This window comes from Lolium perenne, chromosome 3, assembly GCF_019359855.2.
Source record: "Lolium perenne isolate Kyuss_39 chromosome 3, Kyuss_2.0, whole genome shotgun sequence".
Classification (NCBI taxonomy): domain Eukaryota; kingdom Viridiplantae; phylum Streptophyta; class Magnoliopsida; order Poales; family Poaceae; genus Lolium; species Lolium perenne.
Genome location: NC_067246.2, coordinates 299079927 through 299103304, shown reverse-complemented (window position 1 = coordinate 299103304; position 23378 = coordinate 299079927). Strand labels below are relative to the sequence as shown.

The window sequence follows — 23378 nt, the reverse complement described above, 5'->3', positions numbered from 1 at the left end:
GTTTATTGACGGGGATGAGAAGGAAATCCCTTTGCCGCAGGCCGACTTGTTCAGTGTTCACAGGAGACCGTGGTCGCGCTCTAAGGAGGAGGTGGATGAGCAGCTGAAGATACAAGGTTTCCACTAGCAGCATGACTCCGAGGATGCCGAGCCCTCCTACGGGTACACCGTCACATATCCTGGTGCATCTTCCAGCACATACCCGGAACATGATCCTTCTTCGTCATACTACGGAAGTGCCACTTCATGGGCACCATGGGATTGATCTCCACTTAGGCCAAAAGCCTAAGCTTGGGGGGAGGTATGCCAGCATCACTCATTCATTGCATATTACAATTGCCGGATACTTGTACATACTTGTTTAGCTTCTTAAGGTGGTTTCTAATAAGAGGGAGATGATATTTGGGGAAGTGCTGTTTGAAAACAGATTCTGGACTACTACCAAAAAAATTCCCAAAAACAGCCAGAACGTTATTTTGTGAAGCCAATTTTTGTGCATGTTTCCCAGGTTATTATCTAACTTTCATTAGTTGATCACTTTTTGAGTTGAGCAGCGGAAGATTTTCGTAAAAATAGATTACTGTACTGCTGTCAAGTTTGGCAGATTTCTGTTACTTTGTGTTTATGTGATTCTTTTAGTTTTCATTCTCTTGTTTTTGCTTTGTTTCTTTCCTAAAACACAAAAAGACCAAAAATATTTCTGTTGTTTCTCTTTACCATTTGTTTATTTTGGTTTCTTGTTCTTATTTTGCTTTATTTGCTATCGTTGGTTCGCTATAAGAAAATCCAAAAAGATTTTGCTTTGTTTGCCTGTTTCCTTTTGTTCTTGTTTCCAATTCGAAAACACCAAAAATATTTGTTGTTCTTCTCTGGTTTTGTAAATTTCACTATGGAGTTCAGCGGTCTCCGGTGGCTGGAGCTTGGTTTTCATTCCATATTATTCAAGCTACACAAGTGAAAGGCAATAATGACGATCTACGACAATCCGACTGTGGTGAGAGGCTGGTATGAACTCTATTTGTTTTCATTTTTGTACATATACTCATCCATGTGAACATGCTTAGTTGGTTCATGTGAGGTATATGTCATTTAATGAAGTCTAGTAGTTCATGATCTCTCATGTTTAGCTCCAATTTGTTAATATGAGTAGCATGTCATAAATATTTGCTTGCATTGTTTTATTCATAGATAGGTATGACATTGTGGTATCCTCCTCTGAATAATTCACTTAAATCGACTTGGTACATGCTCACGCATGCATATGACTGAACAAAAGTCAATTAAGCCTCGATGATTTACTTTGCCTCAGAGTTCTTGTATCACTTTTATGCCTCTGTTAATTTATTTTGTCGCAAGCATGATTATGACAATTATTGCTCTCTTGATTGTCGCTTCCCAGTCTATTGCTAGCCTTCACTTGTACTGAGCGGGAACGCTGCTCGTGCTTCCAAACCCCTGAAAACCAAGTTATTCCAAAGTGTCCACCATAAATACCTATGCATGGCATTTCAAACCATTCCAAGTAAATTCTCATGTGCTACCTTTAAACCTTCAAAATACTTCTCAATTTGTGTCGATGTTTTATAGCTCATGAGGAAGTATGTGGTGTTTTATCTTTCAACCTTGTCATTTACTCCTGACGGACTTTCACCAATGGACTAGTGGAACATCCGCTTATCCAATAATATTGCAAAAAGAGCTGGCAACGGGGTTCCCAGCCACAATTAATTAACTTTCATCAATAATTCTCTTCACATGCTTTGCCCTGATTTATCAGTAAGCAACTTAATTTGCAAATAGACACTCCTCCATGGTATGAGAATGTTGGAAGGCACCCGAGGATTCGGTTAGCCATGGCTTGTGTAAGCAAAGGTTGGGGGGAGTGTCATCCATAATGAAACTAAAATACATGTGTAAACAAAAGAGAAGAGGGATGATCTACCTTGCTGGTAGAGATAACGTCCTTCATGGGAGCCGCTCTTGGAAGTCTGGTTGATGAGGTAGTTAGAGTGCCCACTATCATTCGCTGACAACAACAAACACCTCTCAAAACCATTTTACTTCTGTCTTTAGAAAAATCAAAAGCTCTAGCACATGTTAATCCCTGCTTCTCTCTGCGAAGGGCCAATCTTTTACTTTTATGTTGAGTCACCATCCCTTCTTTGAGCACTTTCTTGAGAGCACAACTGTCATTCTTAGTATAACATGCTTGTCCCAAAATGGGATTAATTATGGTATAACTTTGATGCTTTTATCTTTGATAATCTCTACTTCCAATCTTTCCATGAACTTCAAAGGTGCCCGAGCATTTATGTTTTGCTGTACAAATACGGGCAAGCGAGATACCACTTTATCATATCCTTTTATGAACATTGCAATCCTGCTGATAGACATGATTCATGATGCTTATTATTAATTTGTTGGTACCTTTTCTATGATTGACATAGCTATTAGATGACTTTATTTGCATGTGTCTTATTATGAATTGCCTAAGTACTTGTCCATATCATGAGAATATTTACATCATATGAACAAATGTGTTCGTGAAAGTTCTTTTATCGCACTCAGTTGTTAACTGAATTGCTTGAGGACAAGCAATAAGCTAAGCTTGGGGGGAGTTGATACGTCCAAAACGTATCTACTTTCCCGAACACTTTTGCTATTGTTTTGCCTCTAATTTGTGTATTTTGGATACAACTACATGGACTAACGCTGTTTTCAGTAGAATTGCTCTGGTGTCTCGTTTTTGTGCAGAAACTCAACTTTCAGGAAAATCCCCGGGATTAATTCCAATGGGCCTATTTTTACAGAAGAATAACGGAGCCAGAAGGCCAGAAGGAGGGGGGCCACGAGGCAGCCACCCCACCAGGCGGCGCGGCAGGCCCCTGGGCTGTGCCGGCCTATGGTGGCGGCGCCTCGGGCAGCCCCAGGTGCCCCCCTCTGGACTACTTAAGGGTTTCGACCTAAAAACGCACGGGGGTGAGACGAAATCGCGAGAAGACATCCAGAACACCGCCGCCATCGCGAAACTCCGTCTCGGGACCAGAACCTCCGTTCTGGCACTCCGCCGGGACGGGGAATTGGAGGAGATCATCGCCATCATCACCACCGACGCCTCTCCATCGACCAGCCATGTTTCCCCCATCCATGTGTGAGTAATTCCCCCGCTGTAGGCTGAAGGGGATGGTAGGGATTGGATGAGATTGATCATGTAATAGTCATAAGATTGTTAGGGCATAGTGTCTAGTATCCGTTGTTGGTACTTTTATGATATTGTTGCAACTTGTTATGCTTAATGCTTGTCACTAGGGCCCGAGTGCCATGATCTCAGATCTGAACATGTTATTGTTTCATGATGATATTCATTGTTTTATGATCATACCTGCAAGTTGTATACACATATTGCTGTCCGGAACCCGAGGCCCCAAAGTGACAGAAATTGGGACAACCGGAGGGGAAGGCGGTGATATGAGGATCACATGTGTTCACGGAGTGTTAATGCTTTGCTCCGGTGCTCTATTAAAAGGAGTACCTTAATTTCCAGTAGATTCCCTAGAGGCCCGGCTGCCACCGGCTGGTAGGACAAAAGATGTTGTGCAAGTTTCTCATTGCGAGCACGTACGACTATATACGGAACACATGCCTATAATTGTTTAGTACTTGGATACTGTTTTATTACTATATGCAAATGCCCTACCTTGATTGTTACATGAGTTCTCTTATCCATGCAGCGCCCGTTCATCCATCCCTGTGCCTACAGTATTTTAATCCTGCTGTTTACTATAATCACTACTGCTGTCTTTATTACTCTACTGCTTATATTTCACTACTGCTACTGCTATAAAACTGTTGCTACTGATAAACTCTTGCGAGCAAGTCTGTTTCTAGGTGCAGCTGAATTCACAACTCCGCTGTTAAGGCTTACAAATATTCTTTGGCTCCCCTTGTGTCGAATCAATAAATTGGGTTTTACTTCCCTCGAAGACTGTTGCGATCCCCTATACTTGTGGGTCATCAGTGAAATGAGCAGTTCGCCCTTCCCCTCATCTCTCTTCCCCATTCGTATCGCGACGAACCCTAGCTCTTCCCTACGCTCGCCATCGTCGCTTCCCTTCACACCGCCGCCTAGCGCCGCTGAGCAGGAGGAAGAGGAGGAGGAGGAGGACCGCCACCCCGCTGCCGATCAGGAGGAGGAGGACCACCCCGCCCACGCCGCGAGCAGGAGGAGGAGGAGGACCATCGCATGTGCTCGCCACCGCCGCCTAGCGCCACCGTCGGTGAGATCCCTCCATTTCCCCTGTGCCTCCCTCCCACTCACATGTGCTTCTCCCTACCTCTCCCCTGTGACCCCACCCTCTCCCCATCGGTTGTGAATTGCTAGTGCTAGGTTCTCAATTTGGTTAGTGAATTGCCCGTGCTAGTCATTTCATATTGGTTAGTGAATTGCCAGTGAATTTGCAGTTGTGAATTGCCAGAGAAGAAATGTCATATATCTAGCATACTATTAATGGTTTATTTGAAATATTTGAACTAGTTTGCAACACAAAATGATATTTCATTTGCAGATGAATCCTCCAAAATAATTAGCAAACTAATAAAAGGAAATACTGCAAGCCATAGTTGAGTTACATGATCATTTGTTCATTTGCAAATCATTTGTTCATTTTAAATATTTTGCAGATGAACTCATATAATGTTGCAAGTCATAGTTGATCTATATCCTCTCCAATTCTATATCCTCTCATTTGCCCTATGTTAGGAAATAGCATATAGAACTACCTTTTAAATATAGGTGAATGTGATCTATATTTTGATTAGATAAAGATGGTTTAAAGCTTACTGTAAATATAGGTGAATATGGTCTATAGAACTTCATATAAAACATGGTTTAAATATAGGTTAATATGATCTATAGAACTGCAGATAAAACATGGTTTAAAGCTTAATGTAAATGTTCATTGAGAATATTAAAATGAATTGACAGGTTTGGTTGAGAACTAAAGCAATTTGACTCAATATAGCTACTGTCTAATGAATTGACACATTTTTTATTGATTTGTGAAGCATTAGTTTAATGTGAAGCACATTTGTTTCCCTTCGGAACATTAATCAAATGTTGCTGCTGTTCTTCTAATGCTGTTGATTGTCATGCTATAGAAATAATTCTTACAGTAGTAGTGGTTAGTGAAGATGATAGTAGTAGATGTTGTTGTCCATGTGATGGACACTAACTTTACTGAAGATGTAGATGCTTGTGTTCAGCTTAGTAGCAGCAGTAGCTTGATGATCTTGGAACCTAGTCAAACACAAATATAAACTCGATACTATAGATAATGCTTGTGTTCAGCTTAGCAGCAGTAGTAGCTTAGCATGTTTTAGTTCAGCTTGTGTTTACTGATGCTGCAGATAATGCTTGTGTTCAGCTTGTGTTTACTGATACAGCAGTAGCTTAGCCTATTTTACTGAAGAGAAGCAGTAGCAGCAATAGCCTGTATTATGCTCCAGGTTTTCCTAGTTTGGCTAGCAACAATTTTGTTTATGCTCCAGCAATCCTATATTACTGCTATGTTGTTTGTTGATGCTGCTGCTATGTTGTTTATTTTTTGGAGAATATATGGTGGATATATGGTGCAATTTTGTTTATGCTCTAGCAATCCTATGTTACTTCTATGTTGTTGGACTTCAATTACTATTGTAGTCATTGTCGTTGAACTTAATTACTTACGTGATACTGATGCTATATATCTTTTAGGTTTATTATTATTTCCTTGCTTTAATTCTTGTGAATATTTATGCATGTGAACCCTCTAATTCTTTCCATTGCATTATATACTAATATGCCTTGTGTTCATAGAGATGACGTACTACGTCATGTTCGAGGAGCGGGTTCCAGGAGTCTACGAGAAGTGGGATGACTGTAAGAAACAGGTGCACAAGTTCAACGGTAACTGCTACAAAGGATACGCGACTAGACATGAGGCGGTTGCCAAGTGGAGGATGTTGGAGATATGCCCAAGAGGCAATAATAAAATGGTTATTATAATATATCTTTGTGTTTATGATAATGTTTACATACCATGCTATAATTGTATTAACCGAAACATTGATACATGTGTGTTATGTGAACAACAAGGAGTCCCTAGTAAGCCTCTTGTATAACTAGCTTGTTGATTAATAGATGATCATAGTTTCATGATCATGAACATTGGATGTTATTAATAACAAGGTTATGTCATTATGTGAATGATGTAATGGACACACCCAATTAAGCGTAGCATAAGATCACGTCATTAAGTTATTTGCTATAAGCTTTTCGATACATAGTTACCTAGTCCTTTCGACCATGAGATCATGTAAATCACTTATACCGAAAAGGTACTTTGATTACATCAAACGCCACTACGTAAATGGGTGGTTATAAAGGTGGGATTAAGTATCCAGAAAGTATGAGTTGAGGCATATGGATCAACAGTGGGATTTGTCCATCCCGATGACAGATAGATATACTCTGGGCCCTCTCGGTGGAATGTCGTCTAAATAGCTTGCAAGCATATGAATGGTTCATAAGAGACCACATACCATGGTACGAGTAAAGAGTACTTGTCAGGAGACGAGGTTGAACAAGGTATAGAGATACCGATGATCAAACCTCGGACAAGTAAAATATCGCGTGACAAAGGGAATTGGTATCGTATGTGAATGGTTCATTCGATCACTAAGTCATCGTTGAATATGTGGGAGCCATTATGGATCTCCAGATCCTGCTATTGGTTATTGGTCGGAGAGAGGTCTCAACCATGTCCACATAGTTCGCGAACCGTAGGGTGACACACTTAAGGTTTGATGTCGTATTAGTAGATATTGAATATGGAATGGAGTTCGAAGTTTTGTTCGAAGTCTCGGATGGGATCCCAGACATCACGAGGAGTTCCAGAATGGTCCGGAGAATAAGATTCATATATAGGAAGTCATTTTCTAGGTTTGAAAATGATCCGGTATTTTTTCTGGAAGGTTCTAGAAGGTTCTAGAAGAGTCCGGAAGAAATTAGCATGGAAGGTGGAGTCCCAGAGGGACTCCACCCACCTTGGCCGGCCAGCCTAAGGGAGGAGGAGTCCCAAGTGGACTCCTCCCCATGGTGGCCGGCCACCCCACCAAAGGAAAAGGGGGAGTCCTACTTCCCCTAGGTTTGGTCATATGGAAGGTTTATGTTGGGGTCTTATTCGGTGACTTTTGACCTAATCCTTGGGGCTTCCACCTATATAAAGAGGGGAGGCGAGGGGCTGGTCGGCCACACCAAGACCACCATGGCCGCACCCCCCAAGAGCCCCCTCTCCCTAGAAACCCTAGCGGTTCCCTCCTCCCTCTCTCTCCCACATAGCTTAGGCGAAGCTCTGTCGGAGATCTCCACCACCACCGCCACCACGCCGCCGTGCTGCCGGGATTCCGAGGAGGATCTACTACTTCCGCTGCCCGCTGGAACGGGGAGAAGGACGTCGTCTTCATCAACACCGAACGTGTGACCGAGTACGGAGGTGCTGCCCGATTGTGGCACCGTCAAGATCTTCTACGCGCTTTTGAAAGCGGCAAGTGATCGTCTACCGCAGCAACGAGAGTCTCCTCTTGTAGGCTTTGGAAATCTTCAAGGGTTAGTCTCGTTCATCCCCTTGTTGCTCCCATCTTCTAGATTGCATCTTGGCTTGGATTGCGTTCTCGCGGTAGGAAATTTTTTGTTTTCTATGCTACGAATCCCTACAGTGGTATCAGAGCCGTGTCTATGCATAGATGGTTGCACGAGTAGAACACAATTGTTTGTGGGCGTTGATTCTTTGTTGTCTTTAGTTCGAGTAGTTTGCATCTTTGTGGCATGGTGGGATGAAGCGGCTCGGGCTAACTTTACATGACCGCGTTCATGAGACTTGCTCCACGTTTGACATGCAACTTGTATTGCATAAGTGGCTTTGCGGGTGTCTGTCTCTCCCACCATAGTGAAGATTCAATTTACTCTTTCTATTGACAACACTAGTATCACCGGTGTGGTTCATGTTCGTAGGTATATTAGATCTCACTCGAAAACCCTAAACCACGTAAAATATGCAAACCAAATTAGAGACGTCTAACTTGTTTTTGCAGGGTTTGGTGATGTGATATGGCCATAATGTGATGATGAATATGTATGAGATGATCATTATTGTATTGTGGCAACCGGCAGGAGCCTTATGGTTGTCTTTAAATTTCATGTTGAGTAGTATTTCAAAGTAGTTGTAATAGTGGCTACATGAGGTGAACAACCATGAAGACGGCGCCATGGACCTTGACGCTACGCCGACGATGATGGAGATCATGCCCGTTGATGATGGAGATCATGTCCGTGCTTTGGAGGTGAAGATCGAAGGCACAAAGACTAAAGGGCCATATCATATCACATATGAATTGCATGTGATGTTAATCCTTTATGCATCTTATTTTGCTTAGAACGCGACGGTAGAATTATAAGATGATCCCTCACATTAATATCAAGATAATAAAGTGTTCTCCCCTCGTATGCACCATTGCAACAGTTCGTCATTTCGAAGCATCTCGTGATGATCGGATGTGATAGATTCTACGTTCATAAACAACGGGTGTAAGCCATGTTTGCACACGCAGAATACTTGGGTTTGCTTGACGAACCTAGCATGTACAGACATGGCCTCGGGACAACGGAAACCGAAAGGTTGAACACGAGTCATATGTATGATATGATCAACATCTTGATGTTCACCATTGAAGCTACATCATCTCACGTGATGATCGGTTTTGGTGTAGTGGATGTGGATTGTGTACCACTTAACAACTATGAGGGATGTTCTATTAAGTGGGAGTTCATTAGTAATTAGATTAAAACATGAACTAATTATCATAAACATAGTCTGAGTAGTTTTTTGAATTAATTTTGTAGTATTGGCATCCGTTTTTTCTACCATGCGCTAGTCTTGTTATTGAGATAGAAATACTGTTAAAATCTGAAAATAGACTTTACGGACTGGTACCGTATTGTTAAAGAATCAAGAAATGATTAAGTCCTATTGCAAACTTTTAGTAAACCTCACATTATTGATTCAAAGAGCTATGATTTCAATTAGTACCTAAAGTTATCTTGTCTCCATGAAACTTGAAGTTCAAATCTGTTTGAAAAAGTAAGGAGCTGAAAATTTAGTTTTTAGAAATAAGCAAGGTATGAGATATATGTGATATCTAAGACCTTATTGCAAGATGATACAATATAATCTAGTGAGACTACATAAACTCATAAGTTTTATGGGAATGTACGAAGGTTGAAGACGCAAGGCGTCCCAATCCTCCAACTATTGGGGCACTAACGATATTCGCATATCCATGAAGTGATCGTCCTTAGTATGCACCGTTGCTAAAGACTCGTCGTTTCGAATACTAAGGTATAGATTCTACGTGTGCATACAACGGGTGCAAGCCAGATTTGCACATGCGAATACTGAGGTTAAACTTTACGAGCCTATCATGTACAGACATGGTCTCGGAAAAGTCGTCATGATATGATGGATAAAATTATGAGTGAAATTGTTCATCATATTACAAAGTTACTAATAGTGAAATCTGAAACACTTGTCATATGATGATCAACTTCAAAGTAAGAACCTCAAGGTTATTGGTATTTGACCAACAAACCTAGAAGTTAATGATGTTAAAGTGTTTTTATGAATAATGAGGAAAGCTAAAAGAGAAACTACAAAAGATATTTTGGCAGAAAGAAAAGAAAAGACTAGAAAGTCTAACTCAGGTGTATATAAATGATATACATGTTATGGATGTATTCCTTGTTTGGTCACACAATGAAATTCTTGGGTATTTGTACCATATTGGTTGGTATGAAGTGTCATACAAAACAACGCAATACAAGAATACAATGGCCTAAGTGACTGACAAGGAATATGATAGGAATGCACGTCTGGAACAAAAATAAAGTGTTATTATGTTCGTCGTTGGCATTCTATCTAGCCCTTAGAATTTATAATAAAGAACTTAATAATTGTTATTTTGCTCTGGTCAAATAAAAACAATGAGTTGTTCAAATTATGACATTACTCCATGTACGATGGATAAGTTATTATAAATCTTAATGGTGAAACACACATACATAACACTGACGCTAAAGTGCCATAAGGCAAATGATTTGAATTCCACTTATTTGTGGAACCGCCATTTAGGTCATGTTAGAAAGGAACGCATGAAGGAACTCCATGCAAATGGAATTTTGGAGTCATTCGATTTTTGAATCATTTGGCGCTTGCAAATCTTTTCTAAAGAGAATGACTGAAATACCGTTCATAGGCCAAGAGTTGAACGGGCAACTAACTTAGTGGAAACATACATGATGATATATGTGGTTCACTGGGCATAGTTGTGTGCGGGAGATTCTTCTACTTCATGAAAACTTCCAACAATGAATTGAGTATAAATATGTGGATATATTCGATAAGGAAGAAGTTTGAAACATTTGAATAGATTCAAATAAATTTCAGCATGAAGTGGAAATCATCAATATCTATGATTAGATCATAGTGGAAATATTTGAATTACGAGTTTTAGCGAACATCTAAGAGAGTTATGAAGTTGTTCTACAACTCACGTTTCTTGGAGTATCATAGTGATGATGAAGTATCCGAGAGACGTATCCAAACCTTGTTGGATTAATGATGAGATAAAATAAAATGAAGCCATTATATTTTTGTGGATTATGCTTTAGAGACTACCGTTTTTACACTGAATAGAGCATCATCATGATCCGTTGAAATGACACCATACGAGTTATGGCATGGGTATGAACCCTAATAGTCCTTTCTTAAATTTTGGTATGCATAGCATAAGATAAATAAGTTTACAACCAAAATCGGATGAATGTCTTTGTTGGTTATCCCAAAAGAATTAATTGGGAATTCTTTCCACTATGAAGTAAAAGACAAAAGTGTTTGTTAATGTTACTTGCTTATTTCCAAGAAATTGTTTTCTAGCGAAGTATTTGAGTGGGAGGACAATAGAACTTGATAAGGTTTATGAACCTGAGCATAATAATCAGAGTAGCGCAGCATCGGAAATTGATTCCGGAAGCCGCCACGACGATCATGGCTTCCATGACTACAAAGTGTTTTAGCCATGGAGATCGAAGTACTTATTGAACCTTGTAGGTATGGTTTACTTTGTGATCAAATAAATGATTTGTGGACAAAGGATTGATTTTGAACAATGATAAACCAACTACAAACAAAGAAGTTATGATGGGCCCTGACTCCGTTAAAATGGCTGTATGCCATGAAATCCAAGATAGATGAATACTTTTTGAAAGTAAATGGATCTATAAAATTGATGGACTTGGATGGAATATCATTGAAGAAGCTCGACTTGTCGAAAAGTAGTTTACGACAAAGTTCAAAGAATTGACTACGATAAGATTAGATCTTCCGTAGCGATGCTTATAGTCTATATGGATTATTCTAGTAATCACTACATATTTCTTTTATGAGATATGATAGTAGGATGGCAACATACATTACTTAACAGAAGTGTGTATTAAAGGTGTATACAAGATACAACCAAGAGTTTTGCTAGTCCGTGGAATACTAGATAGGAATACGAACTTCAATTGAATGAAGTAAGTATCGCGGAGTTGGAATCTTCACCGGATGAAATGATCAAAGAGTTATGATTTCATCAGAGACGATGAAGAGGCTTGCATTTGCAAGAAATTAAGTGGGAGCGCTGAGACATATTTGTAATACTTTATGTAGATGACATATCGTTGATTATAAATAATGTAATTATATAATTGATTAAAAAGGTTTCATTGAGAATTAAACTTCAATGAAAGGATATGAACTGAAACATATTTAAGTGTCAAGATCTATGAAGATGGATTGAAACACATAAAAGTTTAAATTAAAAAGTACATAGAATGAATATTGAAGTAGTTCAATATAAAGAAGGTGTTCTTTTCATGTGAAGGTTTTACAAGACTTGAGTGTATCTGACACTCAATGAGTAAAAAAAACACATGAGTGATTTTAGATCACGAATAATATGTACAATATCAGATGTCCTATGCTCTAAATGGTTAGGAGCATATACCAGAATGATTCATGTGATGATCATTGGATAAACAGTAAGAATATCCTTGAGTGCTTTAGAAAAACCAAGGATATATAGTTTTGTATGAGTAATGACAAACAAATCGCTGTAAGGTGTTGCACCGATATTAGTTTGGTCACATATAAAAATAAAAATTCAATCTCAAATTAGGCTAAGTGTTGTTTAAAAGGTAGCACAATGAGCTAGAAGTTGTCTATGCTAGATTTAGATGAGTTCTATATGTTGTGACGGATTCTACAAACAAAGGCAGAATATTTCATTGTTTTGACAATGACTGAGGATGTTAAGTCAAGAGGTTCTTTGAGAACTTGGTGTAGTTCCGATAGTGTCAGAACTTTGAAGCTATATTGTGTATGACAATATTAGTGACATATTTCAGACCGCGGAATTAAGGTTCCACCAGAAGACCAAACATATTTAATGCCGACTCATTTAGAAAATGAGTGATGCGTTGAGACGCAAATGAATTGCAAAATACATACGTTTCTGAGCATGTCAGATCCGTTGACTAAAATTTCTCCCGTGAGCAAAACATGATAAAGCACCGGAAGGCCAAGGTGTTATATCTTTACATATGTAAACTAGATTATTGACTCTAGTGCAAGTGGGAGACTGTTGGAGATATGCCCAAGAGGCAATAATAAAATGGTTATTATAATATATCTTTGTGTTTATGATAATATTTACATACCATGCTATAATTGTATTAACCGAAACATTGATACATGTGTGTTATGTGAACTACAAGGAGTCCCTAGTAAGCCTCTTGTATAACTAGCTTGTTGATTAATAGATGATCATAGTTTCATGATCATGAACATTGGATGTTATTAATAACAAGGTTATGTCATTATGTGAATGATGTAATGGACACACCCAATTAAGCGTAGCATAAGATCACGTCATTAAGTTATTTGCTATAAGCTTTTCGATACATAGTTACCTAGTCCTTTCGACCATGAGATCATGTAAATCACTTATACCGGAAAGGTACTTTGATTACATCAAACGCCACTGCGTAAATGGGTGGTTATAAAGGTGGGATTAAGTATCCGGAAAGTATGAGTTGAGGCATATGGATCAACAGTGGGATTTGTCCATCCCGATAACGGATAGATATACTCTGGGCCCTCTCGGTGGAATGTCATCTAAATAGCTTGCAAGCATATGAATGGTTCATAAGAGACCACATACCATGGTACGAGTAAAGAGTACTTGCCAGGAGACGAGGTTGAACAAGGTATAGAGATACCGATGATCAAACCTCGGACAAGTAAAATATCGCGTGACAAAGGGAATTGGTATCGTATGTGAATGGTTCATTCGATCACTAAGTCATCGTTGAATATGTGGGAGCCATTATGGATCTCCAGATCCCGCTATTGGTTATTGGTCGGAGAGAGGTCTCAACCATGTCCACATAGTTCGCGAACCGTAGGGTGACAGACTTAAGGTTTGATGTCGTATTAGTAGATATTGAATATGGAATGGAGTTCGAAGTTTTGTTCGGAGTCTCGGATGGGATCCCAGACATCACGAGGAGTTCCGGAATGGTCCGGAGAATAAGATTCATATATAGGAAGTCATTTTCTAGTTTTGAAAATGATCCGGTATTTTTTTCTGGAAGGTTCTAGAAGGTTCTAGAAGAGTCCGGAAGAAATTAGCATGGAAGGTGGAGTCCCAGAGGGACTCCACCCACCTTGGCCGGCCAGCCTAAGGGAGGAGGAGTCCCAAGTGGACTCCTCCCCATGGTGGCCGGCCACCCCACCAAAGGAAAAGGGGGAGTCCTACTTCCCCTAGGTTTGGTCATATGGAAGGTTTATGTTGGGGTCTTATTCGGAGACTTTTGACCTAATCCTTGGGGCTTCCACCTATATAAAGAGGGGAGGGGAGGGGCTGGCCGGCCACACCAAGACCACCATGCCCGCACCCCCCAAGAGCCCCCTCTCCCTAGAAACCCTAGCGGTTCCCTCCTCCCTCTCTCCCACATAGCTTAGGCGAAGCTCTGTCGGAGATCTCCACCACCACCGCCACCACGCCGTCATGCTGCCGGGATTCCGAGGAGGATCTACTACTTCCGCTGCCCGCTGGAACGGGGAGAAGGACGTCGTCTTCATCAACACCGAACGTGTGACCGAGTACGGGGGTGCTGCCCGATTGTGGCACCGCCAAGATCTTCTACGCGCTTTTGAAAGCGGCAAGTGATCGTCTACCGCAGCAACGAGAGCCTCCTCTTGTAGGCTTTGGAAATCTTCAAGGGTTAGTCTCGTTCATCCCCTTGTTGCTCCCATCTTCTAGATTGCATCTTGGCATGGATTGCGTTCTCGCGGTAGGAAATTTTTTGTTTTCTATGCTACGAATCCCTATAGAGGAAGCACCAGTCGAACAAGAGCAAGATGAAGACCTTCTTCGTGCTCTCGCTCATGCTCACCATCGTCGCGGTGGTACTCTATTTCATCCTAGTGTAGGCGGCGGCCGATGTCACTTCATTTGTATCTCGAGATGATGAACTTTGTATGGATTATGAGATGTATGTATAAATTTGGCACTTGGAGCTATATGTATAACTTGATCGGGCTCTAAGTAATGTGATGATGATGTATAATGTTGCTATATTATATCTTTCTACTATACATGATGTCTATATTATATCTGTATATACATGTATATATAACTGTATAAAACATGTATAAAACCTGTATGTGTACAATAGGCAGTATGAAATCATGTATACGTGTAGATTATTTTGTGGCGCACCAAAAATAAATTCAGTGGAGCACCTATTTATGTGGCGCTCTTGGGCCACATGCGCCACATAACCTCTTATTTCTGTGGCGCACAGTGGCTGGTGCGCCACAGAATGTCTTAATTATGTGGCGCATATGCTGGTGCGCCACAGAATCCTTAGTTTTATGGCGAAGATTCTGTGGCGCACCACCCATGCGCCACAGAATGTGGTATTTGGTGCGCCACAGATAACCCTTTTCCTACTAGTGAATGGATGAACACAGAGATTTACAAAGCAACACCAATCACATTGCCTTCTCACGGAACCATGACACTTGGACTTATGCTTGGGGAAATAACAATTTTTCAGCTAACAAGTTCTACAAATTATGTTTCAGGAAAATTTCGCCACATATTACTTATAGCTGGTTGTGGAAGAGCAAATGTATGCCAAAGATAAAGTTCTTCAGCTGGTTAATATTATCTGATAGATTAAATACTAGAAACATGCTCAGGAGACGACACTATTGTTTGAAATACAGGATACAATTGCCTGATGTGTACTAACCCACCATAAGAGACAATTGAGCACATGCTTTTTCACCGCCCCTTAAGTACTCTTTGCTGGGAGAAGATTGGCATGACATGGCACAACAATGTTGACAAAAACACTATAATTCAAAAAGGGAAAGATCAGTGGAAAAAACCAATGTATATGAAAATCCTCTTAGTGTCTGCTTCGAATATCTGGAAAGAGAGGAATAATCTTCTATTCAAAGGACTTAACCCCGGTGTAGAATCTTGGCTGCAAAGAGTCAAATCTGATCTCCTCTTACCTATTCATAGGACCAAGGAAGACATTCATAGCTTTATCTTTGAATTTGTTGATAGTCTCTAGTGTTCCTGAAGGGTTCTGTAACTCCCTGTCCTTAATTCTCTCCCACTTGGAAGACACCATGTAAAGTTACTATTGATTATACAAAAAGACGGTAGGAGCCTTTCCTACTGTCAGAGCTTTCAAAAAAAAACCACTATTAGAACTGTTTTGGTTGTCTCAGTTTCCAGAGGTTGGTGTCGCCGACAGCTATATATTAGAACATACTTTTACATGGTGTTCTATAAGAGGAAGTTTACATGCACCAACCCCCAGATTTTGAAAATTCAACGCTCCTCATCACATATGCAAACATGGTGTTCTGTAAGAGGAAGTTTACATGCACCAACCCTCGTGCATGGTTCTCTCGGTTGAGTTCGAAGCTTCATGATCTTGGTTTTACACCCTCTGAGGCTGGTACACCATTCTTCCTTTATCAAAAATAAGAAATTGCTGTTTATGTCTTGATTTATGTTGATAATATTATCGTGACCTGCTCTCAGATCAAGCCATTGATATACACCTCAAGGATCTAGGATTATTGCAAAAAGTTTCAAGCAAAGGTATGACATTGATTTGAAGATACTTTTAACCTGTTGTTAAAGCAGCCACTATTAGAACTGTTTTGGTAGTCTCAGTTTCCAGAGGTTGGAGTCGCCGACAGTTAGATGTTAGAACATATTTTTACATGGTGTTCTGTAAGAGGAAGTCTACATGCACCAACCCCTAGGTTTTGAAAATCCAACGCTCATCATCATATATGCAAACATGTTGTTCTGTAAGAGGAAGTTTACATGCACCAATTAACCCCCGTGCATGGTTCTCTCGGTTGAGTTCAAAGCTTCATGGTCTTGGTTTTACACCCTCTCGGACTGGTACATCCTTCTTCCTTTATCACAAATAAGAAATTGTTATCTATGTCTTGATTTATGTTGATGATATTATCGTGACATGCTCTTCGAATCAGGCAATTGATATACACCTCAAGGATCTTAATACTCATTTTGCTATCAAGGATCTTGGTGGTCTTCATTTTTTCCTTGACACCGAAGTAAATAAAATTTCTAATTGGCTCATTCGTACTTAAGAAAAATATGCAACTAATTTATTGGCCAAAGTTGGTATGACTGGTTGCAAGTCTGTGCCTGCACCGTTGTCCTCCATAGAAAAGCTAGCTCTTTCTAAGGGGGAGCCACTTGCACAGAAGATATCACACATGATATAGAAGTGTTGTTGGTGCGCTTCAGTATCTTACTTTGACACGTCCTGACCTGTCATTTTATGTGAACAGTGATTGGAAGAGTGTACTAAGAGAAGCAGATGTAGACATTGCCAACGGAATACCCAAAACCTGGATCTGATTTTGTATGCTAAACATTCTGTTGGTTCGTGTTGAACGTAGTTATGATTTGAACCGTCATAAGTCACAACTGATCATTGTTTATTCAGCACCTCTCTTTTGTTTCTTCGATTTTTCAGGCCAAAGCTTTGTAAATTTTCATACCACTTCCCATGATCTAGAGGAGGCAGTCGATATTGTGCATGATGGGGAGTATTGTGCATGCCCTACATGTTGTACATGTTGTTCCGCGATACAACACGACATCTGCCCGCTCCTATGCTAGTATAATGCAACCAAAAATCTGTGCGCTTGGTACAGATTTGCGCAGTCGATATTGCACCATTAAGTAGCATTTAATTATGGGCCGTGACCACTTCAACAATGCATGTCCCGCTGTATACATGTTCAGTCGATCGACATTATTGCCCATTAATTAGCATCACCGCTCTCACTCTCAACTCTCAAGTGGCACCATACAGAGCAGCTAGCTAGCCAAAATGCCAACTCGTGGTTAACAGCCTATATATATGAGAGAACGTAGGGTGCAGGAGCTGCAAAGGAAGATCGGCAACGAAAAGAGCACTATCGGCCAGCAAGGGGCGAAATCAATATAATCACAAGGTATGTATTCTTGAAACACTCTATCTGGAGTGCTAGACTCAACTCCGATCTCGACCTTGCTAATATCTTTCTGTCATCAAAGGGGTGTTAAATCATCACATATAGATACGTTGTCAGCAACAATTTGAGATGTGAGTGTAGCCATGTCCCTGAAAATGGTAAATCTGCAGGGTCACCCGATCGAACTGTTCAGAGTTCAGGCCATGGAAGCTGTAGAAGTAGAATCAAAAGGCTCGCATGGTGGTGATGGCGATCGCCGGACGTCCAGGAATGATCGCCGGAGCTCGTGGGGCTGCACTTTGCTTCTCGGTAACAGTACTTGCAGCCTTCTCTGTTTTCTTCTCTTTCCTGTCGAGTCGTGTCATGTGATCGATCATGTCTCATGTGTACGCTTAATTCTCTAAAAAAAAAATCTATGATTAACGTTTGCCTGTTCGATTGATCATGCATGCACGTACGATGAGCAGTGAACAACTGCTTGCAGAACACGTCCTACTTCGGCTTGTCGACGAACTTGGTGAATTACTTCCAGGTGGAGCTGCACGCGGGCAGCAAGTCCGCGGCGAACAGCGTCACCAACTGGATGGGCACCAGCTCCATCACGCCGCTCGCCGCCGCCTTACTCGCCGACTCCTTCCTCGGCAGATATTGGACCATCACCCTCTTCCTCGTCATCTCCGTCGCGGGATACGGGCTGGTGACGGCGAGCGCCTCGGCGGCGCTGCAGAGCGCCGTATTCTACGCGGGGCTGTACCTGGTAGCCCTGGGCGGCGCGCTGTCACCGGTCATGGTCTCGTTCGGAGCCGACCAATTCGGCGACGACGAGTCCGAGCGCGGGCAGCAGAGCTCCTTCTTCAACTGGTTCTACTTCTCCATGAACGTGGGTTCGCTAGTCGGCGGCACCGTGCTGGTGTGGGTGCAGACCGCCCACGGCTGGCGACTTGGCTACGGCATCCCGGCCCTGCTCAGCGTGCTCGCCGTCGCGCTGTTCATGGCTGGCACTAGCGCGTACCGCAGGAACCAGCCGCCGGGGGGGTTCCCGGCCACCAGGATCGCACAGGTAGTAGTCGCCGCCGTCAGGAAGTGGGACGTTGAGGCGCCGGACGACGCCGCGCTTCTGCACGAGTGCGCCAGCGACGATGGCGTGTCGACGATACAGGGGAGCCGCCGCCTCGTGCACACCGACCAGTTCAGGTCAGCGCTCGTCTCGCTAGCTAGGGTTAGCTTCCACTTACACTGATATATTTCACCTCTACTACATGTAGGCTCGTACTCGTAGCTAGTCTCCGTCAGGTGCAGATTTTTCTTCATTGAGCTATCAGCTATGGCTCACTCAAGGCACATACTAGCTAGTAGCGCGCTTTGTGACATCAACCATAGTAAAAGTGCATCATCTTTTTTTTCTCCAAAAATTATCCTACAGTGTCAAGGAGTTACCTAACATAGGCTGGCTACCAAAAACTCATCTGCGGACACGTAAAAATGAACAAACAAAAGTCGAGCAGAACAGCATAGCACGTACAATGTAAGAACGAAAGGCTAGAAAAACCGCCGATCGATCCAATGCATTCCATCTGGACCAGCTGGCCTAAACGGCTAATCAAATATAGGCTGCTGGCCTAAAAAAATCGACTGCTGCGTGTTAATTAAGGAGTCCATCTACCGGAAATTTCAAATAGCTCCTACTGAAATATTAAGAGGAAGCAAATATGACCATATGTGTAAAAGTAGCCAATATGTATTTACGTAATTTACACGTGAACATCCGCGGACAGATGTATCCAATGTAAACTAAATAATCAACCTCTGCACATATATTACATTGATCACCGGTTAAAGTTATGATTCAAGTAGTCTGCGGAACTATTGGCAGTTAAATATCTTATTGGGTCAACAGAGAATACAACTTAATTTATATGTAAAGTTCAAGATGATAATAAAATTTAGCAAATCCATATTTACTACTCCCTCCATTCTATAAGGCCCGTAGTTCTGTTTGTTTGATCGTGCTTATAGAAAAAATTCACATCAATATACAAATATCATATCAGTAGATGGACCATTAAATATAGTTTCATGTTGTACTTATTAAATATTATAGACGTCTATATTTGTCATAATATTTTAGGTCCATCTTGTATGATTTGACATTTGACTAAATTTGCACACCTTATGTTGTTAAAATAGAGGTGGTAAATAAAATTCATAGATCAGGTTAAATTTAAATTTAAATATTAATATTGGACATCAAATAAATATCGTTAACTTAGTAATAATATAATTATCATTTTATTATTTTTAAAATTAATTAAAACAACATAGAAAAATTAGCAAAAAAATAGGATGCAACTATTTCTCGAATGGCTTCAAAATATTTATACCACATTCGGTGTGGGAAAAAAATAATGAACAATGAAAGAGGAAAGTAAGAGTGAAATATGAAGATTTGAATGTCTTATCGGTCATCCATTGACATGTTTTTATAACAAATAAACAACTTAATGGAAATATAACCTGATCACGAACATTCATATGAAAGCAGTAGCTTCTTTCCCGAGGATAAATAGTCTAATAACACATATGGCTGGAATCATGCTTGTAGTGGTGAAATTCGTTGATACCGATTGGTCGATTTAATGCCTTAAGCAAGTGCACAACTGAATATGGGTGCTTAATCCCTTGCAATATACCAAAGGATATACTTAACCTCCCTTTAGCAAATCTTAGATGCTTCTCACACTGATATGTATTCATGCACAACTGTTGTGACACCTTCTCACATGTTGCTTAAGGAAATTCATTGAATTATTTTCCATATATGCAAAACAGTCTAGTTATGGTTTTGTATCCTTGCTTATGAAGGAGGGGTGTATATTTGCATGTAGCCGAAGTAAGTAGCATCCAATACAAAAATTTGGCACCATTTACTCTCCATTTACTGCAATCGTTTAGAAGTTATTGTTCCCTATTCTTTAGAAAAGTTTCTCTAACTTCGACCATCGACCTATATATATACTATATAAAATATTGAAAATAAATCAATATCACTAAGTTATCTTCAATGTAATGAAGCATATTCATATATAAAATAATCATCAATTTCATTGAAGAGACATTGTCACGTATAGAATGACATGTATTTGAAAAGAGTGTAAGTTATTGAGAGGGAGAAAGGTTTTAAAACATGAATAAAATGGAAGTTCTCATTGTTTCAATGTCTCACTTTATAATGGAGAGAAGGTATTTTTTATCCAGTTAATTAAACAAATCTAGTTTGTTATTACATATGAAAGACCACTAGGCCAATATCACATGCAAGCACACATGTGGTCACTAAAATAGGACTTTTCAGCATTGACATAATACTCAATCGCCCACAGATTGAATATTAAAGATATTACCTGGCATTGGGGTCTCCTGATTGTCCAGAATAATATTTTCGGTGGTTGTGAGGAAGTATTATTCCGTATCACATCATATAAATTCCAAAATAAAGTATTAAACGGAAATTAAACTCTGCACTTTCTGGTAACGAAAGATGGTGCCCTCGCATTTGCCAGAACCACTATGCTAGTTAACGCAAAAGTTTAATACAACCATATAGAAAAGAGGCACCACATACAACATGTTCAATTAGCCCAAAATAGGAGAGCATTTTCACATTAATACTTATATTATTTATTAGTTAGTTGTGCTTTCTTGGTATCTACAATGTAAGTTTGTGACCTTATATATAAAAATGGAGGGAGTAGGATAATTGGCATGAGTAAAATAGCAGAACGCACATGCCACGCTGTGAGGAGGGTGTACACGGCACCGACATTCCATTTCTTACGAGAGATCTTATAACACTAGATAGAAGTTTGTCGCCTAGTCCATTCCGCATTTTGTTTTCCTTTCTTTTGTTTTCCTGCATCCTGTTTTGTACAAGCAGTCTCTACCGACGCCGCCCATTTGATGATGACCTCATAACCAAGATTTCATGGCCACGATTTCATGCACGTCTATTTATAGAATTGACGATCAAAATAGTTCAGCATGCTTCCAGGGAGCCGCCTAACAAAAGATTGCCCAAGATTCTGCATGGTGTAAACAACTGGGATATTCTCCAATTTGAAGTCTAAACAAAGAAAATCGACATGTGGAGTATACCTTGGACTGGCCAATTGTTAATCGATTGACTAATGATGAAACAGGTTCTTGGACAAGGCGGCGGTTGAGATGGAGGGCGACAGGAGGGTGTGGCCGGCGAGCCCGTGGCGGCTGTGCACGGTGACGCAGGTGGAGGAGCTCAAGTGCGTGCTCAGGCTGTTGCCGGTGTGGGCTTGTGGCATCATCTTTGCGGCGGCATACACGCAGATGTCCACAACCTTCATCCTTCAGGGAGACACCCTGGACCCTCGCCTCGGCAGCTTCCGCGTGCCCGCCGCCGTGCTCTCCGTCTTCGACACCCTCAGCATCATGATCTGGGTGCCGCTCTATGACTGTGTCATCGTTCCTCTCGTGCGCCGTCTCACTGGCAACAACCGAGGGTTCACGCCGCTAGCGCGCATGGGCATCGGCTTCGTCGTGCTCACAATCACCATGCTGCTCGCGGGCGTGCTCGAGGTGGCCCGCCGCCGTGTTCTCGCGCGCCACGGTACGTACATCGATGCGGACGGTGCGGAGTACGTGCCCATGTCAATTTTTTGGCAGGTGCCACAGTACGTGGTGGTGGGCGCGGCAGAGGTGTTCACGTTCATCGGACAGCTCGAGTTCTTCTACGAGCAGGCGCCGGACACCATGCGCAGCGTCTGCTCAGGGCTTCCTAGCGTAGCGTTCGCCCTCGGAAACTACGCCAGCTCGGCAATCGTGGCCGTTGTGGTGCGCGCCACGGCGAGGGGTGGGAGATCTGGGTGGATTCCTGACGACATCAATGACGGGCATCTGGATTACTTCTTCTGGCTGCTCGCCGTGCTCTGTGTCGGCAACTTCAGTGCCTACCTGGTCGTCGCACGATGGTACAACTACAAGAAGACCGTTGATTGAACTAGAAGACGGGGAATGTTGTGCCATTATTAGTAACTCTGCAGTGTTGTTTATCTATATGGCTGTCATCTATATTCACACCTTCTGGTTGACATGGTCTTTCAAGTACGTGATATATATCAGATTAAGGTTTGCTTGCTTTGCTTAACTGTCTAAGTAAAGAAAAAAAAAACGAAGCCAACATAAGGAAATTACTTCAGAGAAAGAACTATCTTGATGGTGAAATTTTTGTCATAGAGAGCAAAGGATGGTAGATATCTTTTGCAATGACAAAACATTGTACTATCATATTTCTTGGTATTGAATATTAACTATGAAATTCATCCGTTAACCTATGTACATCCAAGCCTTGAAGCCATAGAACGACAGCAAACAATAAATTTGTGAAATGCCTGACGTGCAGGAAGGCCGATCCGCACCGCTGTAAAAATCACGGCCGCATCTCCTTGAAGACACAGCATGGAACTCCATGCAGCTGCAGGCAGTGCGCTCGAGGAGCTCCTAACGGTTAAAATAATAATTGGATAATAGCATCAGGCAGCGCCAGTGACTGCTAGCGCCAGTGGCCGCTTTTAAGCCTTATCAGCCACATCGAAACAGTCGCATCAAATTCGGAAAGCTGGCCGG

General features: G+C 41.3%; 1 protein-coding gene across 1 annotated transcript; it reads left to right on the top strand.

Moving 5' to 3' along the window:
• Positions 1-17581: 17581 nt before the first annotated feature.
• LOC127345018 (protein NRT1/ PTR FAMILY 8.1) lies at positions 17582-22892 on the top strand. The gene is made up of 4 exons (XM_051371416.1): positions 17582-17723; positions 17894-18032; positions 18191-18917; positions 21920-22892. The coding sequence occupies exons 2-4, from the start codon at positions 17927-17929 to the stop codon at positions 22749-22751; spliced, it is 1665 nt and encodes a 554-aa protein (XP_051227376.1). The 5' UTR covers positions 17582-17723; positions 17894-17926; the 3' UTR covers positions 22752-22892.
• Positions 22893-23378: the final 486 nt, after the last annotated feature.

Excerpts from the sequence above, each read along its gene's own strand:
- LOC127345018 (XM_051371416.1), top strand. The coding sequence starts at position 17,927 with ATGGAAGCTGTAGAAGTAGAATCAAAAGGCTCGCATGGTGGTGATGGC. Across the intron at positions 18,033-18,190 it reads GGGCTGCACTTTGCTTCTCG|TGAACAACTGCTTGCAGAAC; the intron begins GTAACAGTACTT and ends TACGATGAGCAG. Across the intron at positions 18,918-21,919 it reads GTGCACACCGACCAGTTCAG|GTTCTTGGACAAGGCGGCGG; the intron begins GTCAGCGCTCGT and ends ATGATGAAACAG.